This window comes from Phascolarctos cinereus, unplaced genomic scaffold, assembly GCF_003287225.1.
Source record: "Phascolarctos cinereus isolate Bilbo 61053 unplaced genomic scaffold, phaCin_HiC Scaffold_726;HRSCAF=1367, whole genome shotgun sequence".
Classification (NCBI taxonomy): domain Eukaryota; kingdom Metazoa; phylum Chordata; class Mammalia; order Diprotodontia; family Phascolarctidae; genus Phascolarctos; species Phascolarctos cinereus.
This window is the reverse complement of record NW_027556098.1, coordinates 388,820,406-388,836,669: the sequence shown is the minus strand read 5'-3', so window position 1 is coordinate 388,836,669 and position 16,264 is coordinate 388,820,406. Positions and strand designations below refer to the sequence as shown.

Sequence of the window (16,264 nt, the reverse complement as noted above, 5' to 3'; positions counted from 1 at the left end):
GCAGCTCGCCCGGCCGCACCGTCACGGTAACGCCCCGCCCCTCCCCCGCAGGCGCCCGGAGTCTAGAGAAGCGCACGGCTTGGTCAAGGTCACTCAAGCCCGAGCCCACACCTACTAGCAGATTCCCAGAGTCCCTGGCGCCCCCGGGTAGGCCTGAGGGGTGGAGCGGAGGAGGAGCAGAGAAGGACGGGGGGGGGGGGGACGGGACAGGGAGGAGGATGGAGCTGGGGCGGAAAGGGGAGGAGCCCGGCGGGGAAGGTCTACGGGAGAGTGGGCGGGGCGGCGGGGCGAGCCCATCGATGACTCGGCGCTCTTTCTCGCTCACTGGGCTGGGCCCACATCGCGGGCGCGGGCTCGATTGATCAGGTCTGGCCTGGACGGAGCGGTGGCCGGCGCCATTGAGGGGCCGGAGGGGGAGGAGCAGAAGGAGGAGGAGGAGGAAGAGCAGCCGAGGCAGCGGCAGGTGGGGAGCTGGGGGGAGCGGGAGGGGCGGGGTGGGGCTGGGGGGTCCGGGGGTCCTCCGGCCTAAGGCCGGAGCGGCCGGGGCGGGGACCCCCGGGACCACCCCCACCCCTCACCGCGGGGCCGGCGGGAAGGGGTGATCGAGCGGCCGAGGGTGGGGCCCTGGGGGATGAGTGTGAGGGTCACCTGAGCGTGTGAGCGTGGGTGACCCCGAGTGTGTGCCTGAGTGTGAACACACGTGACTGGGACCGGGCCAGTAGGGGCGAGTGTGTCAGTGGACACACGTGACCGGGGCGAGTGTGCCTGTGTGTGTGTGAATACATGCCGACTGTGAAAGTGCCCGTGGGTGTGATCGTCCGAGTGTCGGCACGTGTGATTTTGAGTGTGAATGTTTTCAGTGTGTGTGACCGAGTGTGTCAGTGCATATGACCGAGTGTGCACCTTTAATGCTGATGTTTCCGAGTGGGTGTGAGGATGAGTTTACTAGGAATGTGAGCGTGGGTGTGAGCAGCCGGTGTGGACACGACGTGGTGTTAGAGAGCAGGTGTGAGTGTGGGAAGTGTGAGTTGGCAGGGTCTGAGAGTTGGTGCAAAAGTGCATTAGTAGGACCCCGTCTGAGGCCCGCCCTCCCCCCAGGAAGGTTTTCAGAGCTTCACCCCGAGATGGGTCAGACCCGGCCGGGTGCTTGAGCCCTCTCCCCTCTTAGTCCCTTTCAGTGCCCGGGCCTGGGTCCGTGTGAGGCCGGGCACCTGAGCCACGGGGAGGGGGTCCCTCTTTTCTGGGTGCAGTCTTCCCAAGTTGGCAGACACCCAGGCCATTGAACTGCCTACCCCCTTCTCGGAAGTGAGCCCTCTGGAGTGATCCCAGGCTTCTGGTGTTGGGTGGGAGGTATCCAGGTCCCTGGGCAGACCCTCCTTCGAAGAGCCCGGCTGTTCTTGTGCAAGACCCCGGCAACAGGGATCCACCCTCAGCCCCCCATCCAGGAAACTAGGCAGTGTGATGGGCTTCTTTCGTGCCCTTCCTCCCTTCCCGTCCCTGGTGGGAGCCCGAAGGGCTGCGGAGGAGGAACTGTCACTTGTTGATATTTTCCTTTCCTGCTGGGATACTCTGCCTGCCTCCTTTCAGGGCTCCCCTCCTAGCACACTTGTATCCCTGCTACAACCTGCATCAGCCACCCTGGGAAAAAATCGGTGCATTGTTTGGAGAGGGGAGCTGGGGAGCTCCTTCCTTTTGGCTTTGGCCACTTTCAGGAAGGAGGATCCTGGCTAACTCAAGGTCATGCATACCAACCAGCCACTTGGCGAACTGGGACTGATTGATACCCAGGAACAACCACTGAGTGTTGGCGGGACTGAAGTGCAGGGTGAGAAGGGACCAGGAAGGGGTTAGTACTTGACGCTGATTAGACAGGACAGTAGAAAGAACTAATAGCTGTCAAACAACTTGAGTTTAATAATAAGTGTCAGTACTGACTGACGCTTGGTTCTTGTGGGAGAAGTTGCCCTGAAGAATTAGTGTCAATACCCTCCCATTCTTGACCTGCACCCCTGCCTCTCCAGCCACTACAGCTCTATAATCTGTCAGTCAGTTTAATCATTTAAGATTACAGTAGTCCTATTTTCATGTCAAGTATCTTTTTCTCAGGCTGTCAGGAAGATGTTTGTTTTCATATTTACTTTTTAAATTTCATCTTTATGTAAGGCATACCCAACAACCTCCCTAAAATTTGTTGGTTTCTACAAAATATTGTTTTTTCTGAGCATTTTTAAAGGGAATTATTCAGTCTCCTATGATGTGGTAGAATGAATCTTGGACCAGGAGGAGTCAGGAGACACAGCATCTTGTTCTAGATCTGTCAGTAAAGAGGTGCATGGTTCTGTGGCGGAGTCATTTATGTTCCCTTGGGCCTCAGTTTCCTCAAATGAGGGGTTTGGATGATAGATGACTTTCAGGATCCTACTTGTTTTAAAGTTTATTTTCTTTAATTTTTAATATAGTACTGTATTTAGGTTACAAACTGCCTTTGGGCAATAGCCGTTAAGACTGGCTGGGAGATCTGAGCTAACACAATTTATTAGAAATGGATTATATATTTTTGTTAGTTCAGCAGTAGTAGATGGTATTGTGCATCTGGCAACAGTGTGAATCCTGGGGGTAGGGAGGGAAGACAGAAATACTTGGAAATGATCCTGAAGGTAAAAATGTTTCAAATGGGATCAGTGCCCTGGCAGACATCATAAGTATCTCTTGCCTAAGTCTGAATTGAATGGTAGAGAGGCGAAAGTGGATCAGTGGGCAAGACTCATAACTCAATTCCAATTTTGATTTACTAGCTGAATGACCTGAGAAACTCATCTAACCTTTTTGTGCCTCATTTCCTCATATGTGGATTGGGGTATAGTACTAGTAGATCATAATGGTAGCTTACATTTCCATAGTGTTTTAAGGCTTACAAAATTCATGCCCTCTATCATCTCTGTGAGGTAGGCAATTCAAGTATCATTATCCCCCTTTTATAGATAAGAAAACTGAAGCTCCTAAAAGTGTGAGGTAATTTAAGATTATTTTCAGAGCCAGGATTTGAATATAGGCTTTTTGATGCCAAACCCAGTTCTATTTCTATTATGCTAACTGAATTGTAGGTATTACTAAGTCAGTAATTCAGTATTGAGCTCCAGTAGTTAGAACCAAAGAGAGTTCATTTGCTTTCATAATAAGTGAATAAATTAGTGTTAAATTTTCCTAGGACTTATCAGCATTTTAACTTTTATTAATAGTAATAGTTTTTCTATTACTACAAATTTATCTATGGATAATGAATGAATTCCTCCATATTTAAAGGTGTGTAATACTCCAAAAGAATCACAAAATTTCAGATCTGGAAGGGACATCTCAACGTCCATCTAGAAACCTGAAGAAAGTTCCTTTCCAGATTCTCATCCCCTCTAATCATGATATAATCATAATTTCCAAACCTGAGTTAGGGTGACCTATAATGACAAATCTAGGAAAGATTGGTGAACATTGGTACATTCTCTCTGGTCAGTAGAGTAACTTCAGCTTTAACTTGATCTAGAATAATCCACTCCTGATGTAATTCAGTGAAGCATCTTGTTGGTGTTCTCTTTGACTGATTCATTGAAATGATTTTTTTTCAAAATGGATTTTTGGACATATTTTGGATTTTAAATCTCTGAGTTGAAATTACTTTCAGCTGCCAAAAAAATAGGGATGTGCTTGAGGGCAATTTAGGGAGATTCACCTAGTAATTCCATTTCTTCTCATTTTCCCCCATAGATTCTTCTGTAACCATGAGTGTGTGTGAGAGAGAATGACATTGGAGTCTTAAACATCCCCTCAAGACACAGTCATGTTGGAAGGTCTTGTAGCCTGGGTTCTCAATACTTATTTGGGCAAATATGTCAATAATTTGAACACTGATCAACTTTCTGTAGCACTTCTAAAAGGTATGGATATATTTGCTTGTCTTTGGCACTGTATGACTCTTTATAGTTATGATTCTCTTTTATATTCAGAATAATAAAATGTCTAAACTTCGTTTTTTAACAAAATGCATCTAAAAGTCACTATGTACTTATGTGATTGATGTCATTTGTAGTAGTTTCCATTTGAGTTTGCAATTTATATGCATTATCTCATTTGATAAAGTAACTTAAGTTTACCACTGATTTGCTATAGATTTTATAGATGACAAGTAGATTTTGAAATAAGATTTCATATGTGATTCTGAGTTTTTGTCTTTATAAAATATGCGCTACTTTATTAATGTGGAATTTAAAATAGATTTTCTGAAAGCAGGGTGGTATAGTGTCAGCAAGCATCATTAAGCATTAGTACTCTGTGCTAGGCACCGTGTTAAGCTCTGGAAATACAGGTTCAAGCAGAAAGACTGTCCTTGCCCTCAAGGAGTTTACATGCAAATGGGGGAAAGAGAATACATGAAAGGAATCTGATAAATTGTGTGGGGAGGAAGGGAGAAAGTACCAGGTATGGAAAGTAAGGTGGTCCAGGGGGTGAGGGTAGGGGGATGGGGAAGGTGGGAGAAGGTGGGGTGGAGTGGAGGGGAGGGAGAGCAGCCTGTAATGAAATATCAGAGTAGAGGTTCTGGCAGGAAACCTTGAGTGAGAGAAAGGGGCAGCAGGGGTGCAGTGAACTCCCAGGGTGAGGAATCCAGGGTTGGAGGGAGGTCCCAGGGTGAAGTCCAGTAGTACCGTGAGGGGGCTTCTGAAAATAGAGACTTTCAGAGCCTGCAAGAGAACAGCTTGGAGAGTTAGGAGCAGAACCTGGCAAGGAACAGAAGAGCCTTAGAGGATCCAGGCTCTAACCCACATTTGGGACCTCAGAGAAGAGACTTCATTCCTCTCAATCATTTTCCTCATTTGTAAAATGAGGCAGTTGAGTTAGATATTTTTTATGGTTTTTTTTTCAGTAGAATATTTTTAAAAACTGCAGTCATTTCTGGACATACTCTCTCTTTCCCAGCTTTTGAAACTGAACTTTCCCTTGTATCTAAAAGGAGCAGTTAAACAAAAGCCAGTGACCGCTTCTGAGTATACAACTTTCTGCTGTGAGTCCTCCACCTCACTGCAAGCCCAGGGAGATAGTTTCATCATCTGTTTTGGGGCTTTTATTGGTTTTTCATTTACTTAGAGTCCACCTACCTTTTGGGCATCTTTTCATTTATTGTTGTAGTCATTTTGTATATTATTCTTTTGTTTATTTTGTATCTGCTTATACAAATTGTCCCATGTTTCTTAAATTCCTCATACTTATTTCTTTTTGTTGTTAAGTCATTTCAGTCATGGCTAACTCTTTGTGACCCCATTTGGGGTTTTCTTGGCAAAGATACTGGTTTGCCATTTTCTTTCCAGCTCATTTTACAGATGAGGAAAGTGAGACAAACAGGGTTAAGTGACTTGCCCAGGGTCACACAGCTAGCAAGTGTCTGAGGCCAGATTTGAACTCAGGAAGATGAGTCTTCCTGACTCCAGGCCTGGCGCTCTGTCCATTGCGCAACCTACCTCCCCATTATTATTTCTTACCAAACAATAATATTCTGTTATATTCACATGACACAAGTTATTCAGCCATTCCCCACTGATGTGAATCCACTAGGTTTACAATTCTTTTCTAACACCAAAAGTGCTAGATGTTTTTTGTTACCTTCTAGCTCCTAATCTTATGAACAACTTTGATTCTTATCATAATTATGTATACCTAAATATGTAAGATATTGTATATACCACACAGAAGACAAACATGATTCTTGTCTTTTGGGAGTACAAATTCTAATTGTTTGGTTTTGCTATTGAAAAAAGTTGATTGGTGTGAAAATTTCTCCCTTTAAATTGCTCTCATTAAAATTTTATTTTGTAAACTAAACTGTTTTTTAAAAATGTATTTTTATTTATTTTGTAAAATATTTCCCAATTATATGTAAAAAAAATTTAGCAGTCATTTTTTACAAATTTGAGTTCTAAATTCTTTCCCTCTCTTCCACTCCTCTCCCCTTTTTGAGAAGGCAAGTAATATGATGTAGATTATACATGTGAGTTATATAAAACATTTTTCCAAATTAGCCATGTTGCAAAAGAAAACACAGACCTCCCTTTCCCTGAAAAATAAAGGAAGTAAAAAAAGTATGCTTCAGTTTGCATTGATTTTATCATTTCTCTCTCTGGCAATGGACAGTATTTTTCATCATGGATCCTTTGGAATTGTCTTGGATCATTAACTTGATAAGAGTAGTCATTCACAGTTGATTATCTTTACAATATTGCTGTTACTGGGTACAGTGATCTCTTGGTTCTGTTCACTTTGCATGAGTCATGTGAGTCTTCCCAGGTTTTTCTGAAACTGCTTTCCTTGTCATTTCCTACAACACAGTAGTATTCTACCACAGTCATTTGCCACAACTTGTTCATCCATTCCCCAATTGATGGGCATCCTCTTCAATTTCCATTCTTTGCCACCACAAAAAAGAGCTGCTATAAATATTTTTGTACAAGTAGGTCCTTTTCCTTTTTCTTTGATTTCTCTGGGATTCAGACCAGGAGTAATATTGCTGGGTCAAAGAGTATGCACCGTTTTATAGCCCTTTGGGTGTAGCTCCAGATTGTTCACCAGAACGGTTGGATTTAAGCCAGACTTTTACTAGATAGGTAAAAGGTTGTAGGTCTAGAGCTGGAAAGGAACTCGGAGACTATCTAGATCCACCTTGTCATTTTACAGGTAAAAAATGGAGGCCCCAGGAGGGTGAGTCACTTGCCCAAGGCCACACAGGCGTGGGATTTGAGCCTGGGTTGTTTGACCCCAAAGCTAGTGCTCTCCCCAGGGCGTCTGAATGCTGTGTGAAAGAAAGGATGATTTCATTTGTTTGGGGGGCAGAGGTCATGGAAAATGGAAAGTGTCTACAGTAGTCAAAGTATTTGTCTCTAAGAGGTTCTGTTAGCTGTACTTCAGGTATTTCTGCTGAGCATATTAACTATAGAAGATGAACTTTGGAGATTGGAATTCATCCCTACGGGTTAATATGTGCTATCAGTTTTGAAGGTAGCTGTTAGGTGACGGAAGGATTCAGCTTTTCTTACTTGGTCTCTTAAGGCAGAACTAGAAATAATTGGTGAAACTTGCAGATACAGATTGGCTTGATGTAAGGAAGAATTTCCTAACAGAGCTGGCTTGGTAGGTTGTGAATTCCTTGTTCCTAATTCAGGTGGATGTCAGATAGCTACTATGGATGTCAGGAATGTTGTGGGGGTTGTTCAAGTATGAATTGGACTGGATAATCTCTGAGGTGCCTCCCAGCTCTGACATTCTCAGATTCTAAATGCAGTGTCAGAGAAGTCTTTGTTGTTTGGAAATGTACTGAGAGAACATTTCTTTTGTAAAGGTTGACCATTAGGTATAGGCTGAATGTTTACTTAACTCATTCATTCAAAATATTGTCTAAAGATCTTGATGACACAGTGCCCTTATTAGGGAAAGTGAAAATGATCCATGAATAAGAATAGGCAGTAGTATGGTATAGTTAGATGGTTCCAAACCAGTTGAATGACTGGACCCCCAAAATTGTCATTAATGATTCATTGTTAGCTTTGAGAGAGATTTCTAGTGAAGTATCTCAAGAATTAGGAGTTGGCCTTGTGCTTCTTCACATTTTTATCAATGATTTGGATAAACATACGTATGACATGGTTATGAAATTTGTAGGTAACACAGAATGGCGTAGGATCCCAAAAGGTTTTGACAGGCTAGAATATTGGGATGAATATATTAAGATGGAATTTAATGGGGACAAATGTAAAGTCTTACAATTGGATTAAAAAAATCGATTTTGTGAGTATAAGATGGAGGAGGCATGGCAAAATTGCAGTTTATCTGGAAAAAATCTAGGGATTTTATTGGACTGAATGCTCACATCAGCACTGTGTTTAATGAAATAAAAATATTGTGTTAAGAGAGTTGTAGTGTTTAAAGGGAGGTAATAGTCTCTCTGTACTTAATCAGGGTCAAGGTATAACATGGTGGCCAAAAAAGCTAATGTGTTCTCATGGTGCATTACTAGAAGGTATTGTTCAGAATAAGAGAGATAATAATACTCTGTTGGCCTTCTAGGTCCTTTGGGTGTGGCCTTTTGACTGAGTCAAATACTTGAGGACCTAGAGGGCCACACAGGCCTCAAGGCTGCAGGTTCTACACCCCTGGACATATTTATAGGGCTGTCATATGGAAGAATGGCTGGGATTGACCACAGAATCCAGAATATAGAGTAATGGTTAGAAGTTTCAGCGAAGCAGATTTAGGATCAGTTTGCCTCAAGAAGTATTAAATTCTGGGGCAGCTAGGTGGTGCAGTGGATAGAGCACTGGCCCTGAATTCAGGAGGACCTGAGTTCAAATCCGGCCTCAGAGACATAACACTTACTAGCTGTGTGACCCTGGGCAAGTCACTTAACCCCATTGCCTAGCCAAAAAAAAAAAAAAAAGAAAGAAAGAAAAGGAAGAAAAAAGAAGTATTAGATTCCACATCAAATGAGAGCCGAATGACCAGTTTTGGGGATTGTCATAGAGAGTATTCATGTCTAGGTACATCTTGGACTTATTTGGGCATGTCTCTACTAAACTTTCTTTTCTTTCCTTAACTCTTCCACTGGACATTCTTGCTCTACCCTCTTAGCTGAGGACCTTGCCTCATATTTCATTGAGAAAAATGGGACTTTTTTCTGTGTCTTCTTTTACTGAGAAAAATAGGGCATTTTACTGTGAGCGTCTTCTTCTTTCCCTTCATCTCACAACCACTTGACATCGTCTACTCTTTCCTGTTCTGTCTCTTGCTTTAGTCTCTGATGAGAGGTGGCCTTTTTTCTCAGCAAGGCTATACTCTATACCAGTACCTCCTGTTCCATCCCCTTCCATCTTCTCCAGCAGATAGCCTCCAGTATCTTCTCCTTTTTCTCTTGTTCAGTTTGTCTCTAGCTACTGATTCTTTCCCTACAGCCTAAAAAATTTCCCATCTCCTTATCCTTAAAAACTCCCACTGATTTTATCATACCCACTAGCTACTGGCCTGTTCCCTCACTTTCTCTGCCAGACTTCTTGAAAAACTTATTTATACTTGTTTCTTCCATTTCCTCTCCTCACAAGATATCTCTACATCCTCTGCCATCCTGGTTTCCCACCTCATCACTCAACTGAAACTTCTTTCTCCAGTTACCTATGATTTCTTATTGTTAGAGCTAATGACCTTTTCTCAATCCTGATCCTTTTTTGTCTGGCTGTACCTTTTGCCACTGTTGACCATTCTCTCTTTGCAGATAATCTCTCTTCTCTGAGTTTTCCTGATGTTGCCTTTCTAGGTTCCCCTCTACCCATCTAACCCTCCTCAGCCTTCTGGATCTTTATTTCTCTTACAGTAACATGAGAGGCTCCCAAGCTTCTCTGCTGGACCCTCTTTTCTTTTCTCTTTACACACTCTCCAGTTGACTGAATCAGCTCCCAAGGGTTGAATTGTTATCTCCAATCAGATAATTCTCAAATCTGTGGACAGTCCTACTTGTTCTCTTGCATGCCGGTCCTACACCATTAACTGTCTGTGGGACATTTTGATCTAGATGTTCAGTAGGCATCTCAAACTCACCACGTCTAGAACAGAGCTTACTCTTTTTCTTCCAAACCCACCCTCTTCTAGACGTCTCTCTTGTTGGTGGTGAAGTCACTCCATCCTTTCGGTCTCATGTCATCCTTAATTCCTCACTGTCCCGCATATCCAGTCAGTTGCCACATCTTGTCTCTTCTGTCTCCTCAGCATCTCTCACTTACCTCTTTTTTGACACTGCTGCCAACCCATTTTAGGCCCATCGTCTCTTCAGTGGTCTGCCAGTTGGGTCTCCCTGGCTCACATCTTTCCCCACTCCATTCCCTCCTCCACGTGGTCACTACAGTGACTTTCATGAAGTATGTGTCTGACCATGTCACCTCCTCACTCCACAAACTCCAGTGGCTCCCTGTCATCTCCCGGATCAAATATAAACTCCTCTGTTTGATATTTGAAGATCTTCCCAACCAGGCTTCTTCATATCTCTCCAGGCTTGTTACATATTCCCTTCCTCGGTGAGTTCTGTGGCCTATACTGGCCTTGTAGCCAAACTGGCCTGGTTGTCCCTTGTTCTTACTCATGACACTCCATCTTCTGTCTCCATGCCTTTCACCTGCTCCTCTCTGTATGTGCATTTCCTCCACAGCTCCATTTCTAGCTCCTTCCTCTCCAAGCTTTCCTTTTATTTGCTTTGGATATGTTTTCTTTTTACTTATGATTGTACCTGTTGTGTCCTCCAATAGAATGTAAGCTCCTTGAGGGCAGGGACTGTTTTACTTTTGTCTTTGTAATCCCAGTTCTTAGCATAGTGTTTGGCACATAGTAGGTGCTCAACAAGTCCTTGTTTGTTGATTGATTGGACTAGCTTACCTCTTGGGTTTCTTCCTACTCTGAGATTTTGTGATTCTGTAAATTTTTTTGTGTGGGATTGTAGTAATTATTTTTATAAATCTCAACTGTCATTCACAGGCATGCTTTAAAAATGTATTACTTCATTTACAAGGCATTCTGCTTCTTTCAGCTGAGATAAAATTGTCAAAAGGGAGTTAGAAATTTGCAGATATCCACATTTAACAGATGTGGATAAAAATAAAATGATTCAGAATGGGTAGGAAGTACAGATGATAGGCTGGTATTGAATAGAATTCAGATAAGTTTGTATATAACTAAATCTACTGCTTTCACTGTATTATAATTGTGAATGCTTTTCTTTTTGTAGTTATAGGTCATCCAGGATAGGCCAGTGGGTTTTCCTGATGTCCCAACTTATTTGACCAGCTGTTTCATTAGTAACAGATTTTTACTGACCCTGTGAATTTAATTAAAAAAATACAACTTTAATCTACTGCTTTAGCTCTCACTCTGTCACTATACCCTTTCCCTCATATTCCTTTTCTGTTCCACATACAAATCTACCAGATAGATATTATTAAAAATTGACCTCTGTTTGGCCATATACAAAAACTCAGATGCTGTTATTTGTATTTTTTTTAAGTCAGTGAGCATTTATATGGGTTTTTGTCTGACTTTCAGAACAGAAGAGAGAGATTCAGGAGATGGCTAAAATTTTGGAAAGAACCAGTTTCTAAATTCACTTCAGTTCTATTACATAGATTTTGTGCTATTCATAGATGGGGAATTTTTAGATTACAGGAAAATGCTACACATGGGGCTTTGTGAATGTGTTTGGCAGTCTGCTTGAAGTAAATGAGGATAGAAATAGGCATTGGACCTGTGATTTCTTTGGTGTAGGGAATTTTAAAAATTAAAAAAAATACATTTTAAAGATTTTTATAAGGGTTATTTCCTCTCAAGGTGAGGAGTTATGACAGTCAGTCAGTAAACATTTATTGAGCACCTACTGTGAGCCAGGCACATTGTTAAACCCTGAGAATGCAATGAAAGGTAAAAGACAGTTCTTGTTCTTTAAGATCTCACAATCTATTGGGACAGACGGCATGCAAATAATTAATATACAAGCAAGCTATATACAGGATAGATTGGAAATGACCAACAGAGGGAAGATACTAGAAGAGGGGTCAAGAAAGGCTTCCTCTAGAAGGTGAGGTTTTAGCTGAGACTTCAAGGAAGCAAAGAGAGGCAGAAAGTGGAGATGAGGAGGGGGAGCATTCCATGCATGACGGATAGCCAGAGAGAATGGCTGGAGTCAGGAGATGAAATGTCTTGTTTATGGAACAGCTCAGGGGCCAGGTTGCTTGAGGGAAGAGAACATGCTGGGGGAGGAAAGGAATAAGAAGGCTCCATAGGTGAGGGGAGCTAGCTTATAGAGGGCTTCGATGACCTAATAGAAGATGTTTAATTTGATCCTAGAGTTGAAAGGAGGGGGAAATGGAGTTTACTGAGTAGGGGGTGACAGAATCAGGGCTGTGCTTGAGGAAGATCACTCTGACAGCTGAGTGCCGGATGGACTGGAGTGAGGAGAGACTTGTGCTAATCTGACCAGTCAGCATGGGAGGGGAATTGGAAATGTTCAATCTTTAATAACTTTTCCCACCATGAATGGAATTAAAAATATTGTTTTTCTTCTCTGTCTGCATTTGTTTTGGAGTGTCTGGCCTTTCTTGTCTCCCTTTCCTTTTTTCCACCCAACCTTACGTCCGCTCCATTCCAGTCAATAAGCATTTATTAAATGCCTGTGATGTCCCAGACGCTGTGCTCAGCACTGAGGATACAAAGAAAGGTGGAAACCAACCAACTTCAAAACCAACCCCTGCTCTCAAGGAGCTCACAATGTAATGGGGGAAACAGCATGCAAACAATTGTGTAGAAGCAACACATAGGGTAAATTGAAGACAGTATCAGAGGGAAAGTACTAAGATTAAGGAGGACTGAAAAAACTCTTTGCTTTTTTGTCATTTAGCTTTTTTAATTTTTAATTTTTTGATTGGCCACTGGTGTCCTTGGAGCCGGGGGTAGCTGCAAGATCAAAGGAGGAAAGAAGTCATGTACTTTTTCCCCTTTTTAAGCTTATTTAAGAGATAAAGGTTGAAAACGTCAGTGTGTGTGCCTAATTCTCCTTCTGCCTCAGAGAGGCGATTGTCACTGAACCCTTTGTATCTTTGACTCTACCTTTGGTGAGAGTGCATTTGATTCCATGTAGCGGTCTTAACAATGAGATGACTGGACTTAATCAGGAATAGCCAAAATATTCTTTTCCACCAGATCATAGAATTAGAATTGAAAGGGCCCTTCCAGATCATCTTCTCCACTGTGACCACTTCTCTCCATCATTTTATAGAGCAGTACACTCTCATAAAAATTAATTAACTTGCCCAAGATTATACATGTAAGAAATATTAGAACCAGACCCCACAACTCTTCCAAATTCAGCACTTTCCCCATTATACTTTTATCTTTCCTTTATTTGCATGCAGTACTAGTTTTATTGCAGATCAGTAGCACACAGAATAAATATACAAGCACTAAAATATGTAATACCCATTTAAAAAAAAATACAGCTTTCTTAGTCAACAAACATTATTTTGTGACTTCTGTGTGCCAGACATTTTCTTCCATATCTTATTCTTAGAGTAAAAGGCTTACTGATCTGTTGGTTTGGATACTACTTAGTGATTTGCTCTAAAAGATTAGTTGTGTGTAGAGAATTGCTGAAGTGGGAGGGGGGGAAAAGTTGGCCAGTCCCCATCCTTGGATTCAGTACAAGCTTTGTAGTGGCGGTTGGAACTTTGAGAGAAGTAAATAGTGTATTTTAAAAACTTTAGCTTCTGTGCAAACACAGGTAGCGTTCCAGAAGGGGGACCAATGATTCTTGAGAAGGTCATCTGAATTATGAATTGTCTCTCTTTCATTTCATTGATGATATATTACTTTCCATTGTTGTTTTTCCATTTCCTAGTTCTTCACTTTGGCTGTTGGGAATGAAGTTATTAGTTCTTATAATTTTTTGTAGGTGCAGTTGAATTGGAAAACTTACCACTAAAGAAAGATGCCTTAAAAGAGCTGGAATTACCATTTGAAGTAAAAGCAGGTAGGTTTGGCCAACATTAGGTCCCAGGCCAAACTCTATTGTTTAGGTCCTGATTGGCTCAGAACGAATGTAAATAGCAGTTGTTTCTCTTTTGGCCAGAAACCTTGAGGGTCTTCCCCTCCCAGATTTTTTTTTTAAAGGGGCTGTTCTTTGCTTCTTTTCTTGTTAAGTGTTAATCATTGAATTGGCTTGTCTCTGTCAAACTAACACATGTTAAAGACCTTACCTTGAAAAGGCCAAGGTCTCCCACTGTATCCTGGGCCATCTCCAGTTGTCCTGATCTATATCTGGCCACTGGATCCAGATGGCTCCGGAGGAGAAAGTGAGGCTGATGACTTTGCCAGCCCTCCCTCACTTAAATCCAGTTCACTTGCATGTCATGGCATTATCTCCCCAATGTCATGGTCCTTTTTTGAGAATGAAGGACAAACAGCATTAATCATTAAAGTAGGTTTGGCTAGAGGAGAGGGATTAGCCTGGTCTTTACCAGAGTCTCTTTATGGCTTTAAGGGTCCGGACTCTTCCCTGAGTTCCCTTTGGTTCAGAGGAGACGTGCTGGAGCCTTGAGGTCAGCATCCCTTCCCATCACCTCTGCTGCCAACTCCCATTCTCATCTTTGCTTTTGGATTTCTTGCCTGGTCACACAGGGCCATCAGCAAGCATGTATTAAGTGCCATCTGTGGACCAGGCATCATGCCAGATGCTGGTGTGTAAAGCAACAGATCCATTCTGTGGGGAGAAACGTGGACACATCAAATTTATATAGGGTTTTTTTGGGGGGTGGGGTGAAGGGAAGAAGCAGTTAAGAGTTGCAAAACTATTGAATTAAAACTAAATGAATTTTTTGATTTTTTTTTATGGTAGCTTTTAAAAAAAAGTTAATAAAACTGGGCCAAACTTAAGGAAAATCCCACTCTATATTAGTAACTCTTTAAGATGTGTCAGTCATAAAATATTTCTTTAGCTGTGTTCTTAGGCTTTGTGAACTATACATTACAGTTTTGGGTCATATGAAGCTTATAGTTTCTAATTGAAGAATGGATTCAGTTAACAAAATATTAAGTTTTACTCTTGTCACACTTGTGGCTTTAAGAGAATTAACGAATATATCCTAAAAGCTGTCCCTATAACTCAAGTATAGGGATAGGCAGGCATAGGTTCTGGGGAAGATAAAAAAATATCACATACAAAATATGATATAATATTATAACAAAATATAAAATGTAATATAAGATTGGCCGTGGAGGTGCAGGGACAGAGTGATGGGGAAGGTTGCTGACTTCAGGCTCCAGCGTATTCCCTCTAGACCAAGGAGAACTAAGGGTCATGACCTTGGTTGAGTCATTTAAGACACCTGAATTCAGCCCCAGACAGATTAAAATGTAATTGGGAAATATTTAACAAAATAAATAACGCAGTAAAACATAGATAATGGTAATATGCAGTTTTCTAAGTTAGTATGTGGCTGGCAGGGATCCTTATGTACGATTTAGGGGCCTCCATTTCTATTTAATTTTGGCACCACTGGACTAGATATCTCTAAAGGCCCTTCTGGCTCTACATCAGTCTCGTTCTTAATATCTGTCTAGTAGGGAATTGACACTAATACAGATAACTCACTATAAGACATCTTTTTCAAGTGGAAGATGTTATATTTGATGTAATGGAACCCATCTTAATTAACATTTTTTTTTGGTCTTCCAGTTTTCTGTCTTCTGATGTCTTCTTCTTGCTGTTCCTATTCATGAAACACTCTTGTTAATATCTTGCTTATGGGGAGTTTTTACAGGCTTTAAATAGGCCTTTTCTACCTCTTCTAGGTGTTATTGGGAAGATAACCCTTCAGATTCCCTTCTACCGTCCTCACGTGGACCCTTGGGTGATCTCCATTTCAAAGCTTCATTTAATTGGTGCCCCTGAGAAACCACAGGATTTCAGTGATGAAAAGGAAAAGCTGTTGGAGAGGGAGCGTAAGAGAGCATTACTTCAAGCCCTGGAAGAAAAATGGAAAGTAAGGCAGGACCCTGACAGCCTTTGTTAAATGAGTGCAAGTGTGTGAAGCCACCAGCACCATCTCTCTCTCTCTCTCTTCAGAATGAGCAACAGCAGAAAGGAGAATCCTACTGGTACTCTGTCACGGCCTCTGTGGTCACCAGGATTGTGGAGAATATCGAGGTGAGTGCCACTGCATGTCTTCGCTGCTCTTGGGAAGGGAAAGTGGTTTCTTAGATTCATAACTTGAGTTTTAGGTGGATTCAGCTGGTATAGAATGCTGATCAGGCTCATACACTTTTCAGACTGTGCCATATACAAAACCTGAAAATCAAGTTCTCACCCCTGGAGCCCAATGAAGGCTGTCCCCAGCCTCTAGTGCAGTGTTCACTTCCATTCCGTTCCATCCCATTTTTCTTGCTGCTCAGATATTAGTCAGATGCACTGAGATAGATCATGGTGAAATGTTTGGGTGTTGGGCCATGCATTTTTCCTGGCTCTTTCCTAAGGTATAGTATGGTACAATGGAAAGAGTTACTGGAATTGGGAATAGAGGGCCTAATTAGAATTCCTCCTTTTCCATTGGTGGGACCTTGGGCAAGTTCTCTAACCTCACTGGGCCTCAGTTTCTTCATTTGTAAAATGAAGGGGAGAGGTAAGCTAAATTCTTAAATGCCTATTATA

General features: G+C 42.0%; 1 protein-coding gene across 1 annotated transcript in view; it reads left to right on the top strand.

Moving 5' to 3' along the window:
• The first annotated feature begins 379 nt into the window (after window positions 1-379).
• VPS13D (vacuolar protein sorting 13 homolog D) overlaps window positions 380-16,264 on the top strand; it is a 328,743-nt gene continuing 312,858 nt past the window's right edge. The window contains exons 1-5 of the mRNA XM_020973579.2: window positions 380-463; window positions 3,760-3,929; window positions 13,511-13,588; window positions 15,409-15,599; window positions 15,683-15,763. Coding sequence (XP_020829238.1) covers window positions 3,833-3,929; window positions 13,511-13,588; window positions 15,409-15,599; window positions 15,683-15,763 — 447 coding nt within the window. The 5' untranslated portion in view covers window positions 380-463; window positions 3,760-3,832. The remainder of the gene's footprint in view (window positions 464-3,759; window positions 3,930-13,510; window positions 13,589-15,408; window positions 15,600-15,682; window positions 15,764-16,264) is intronic.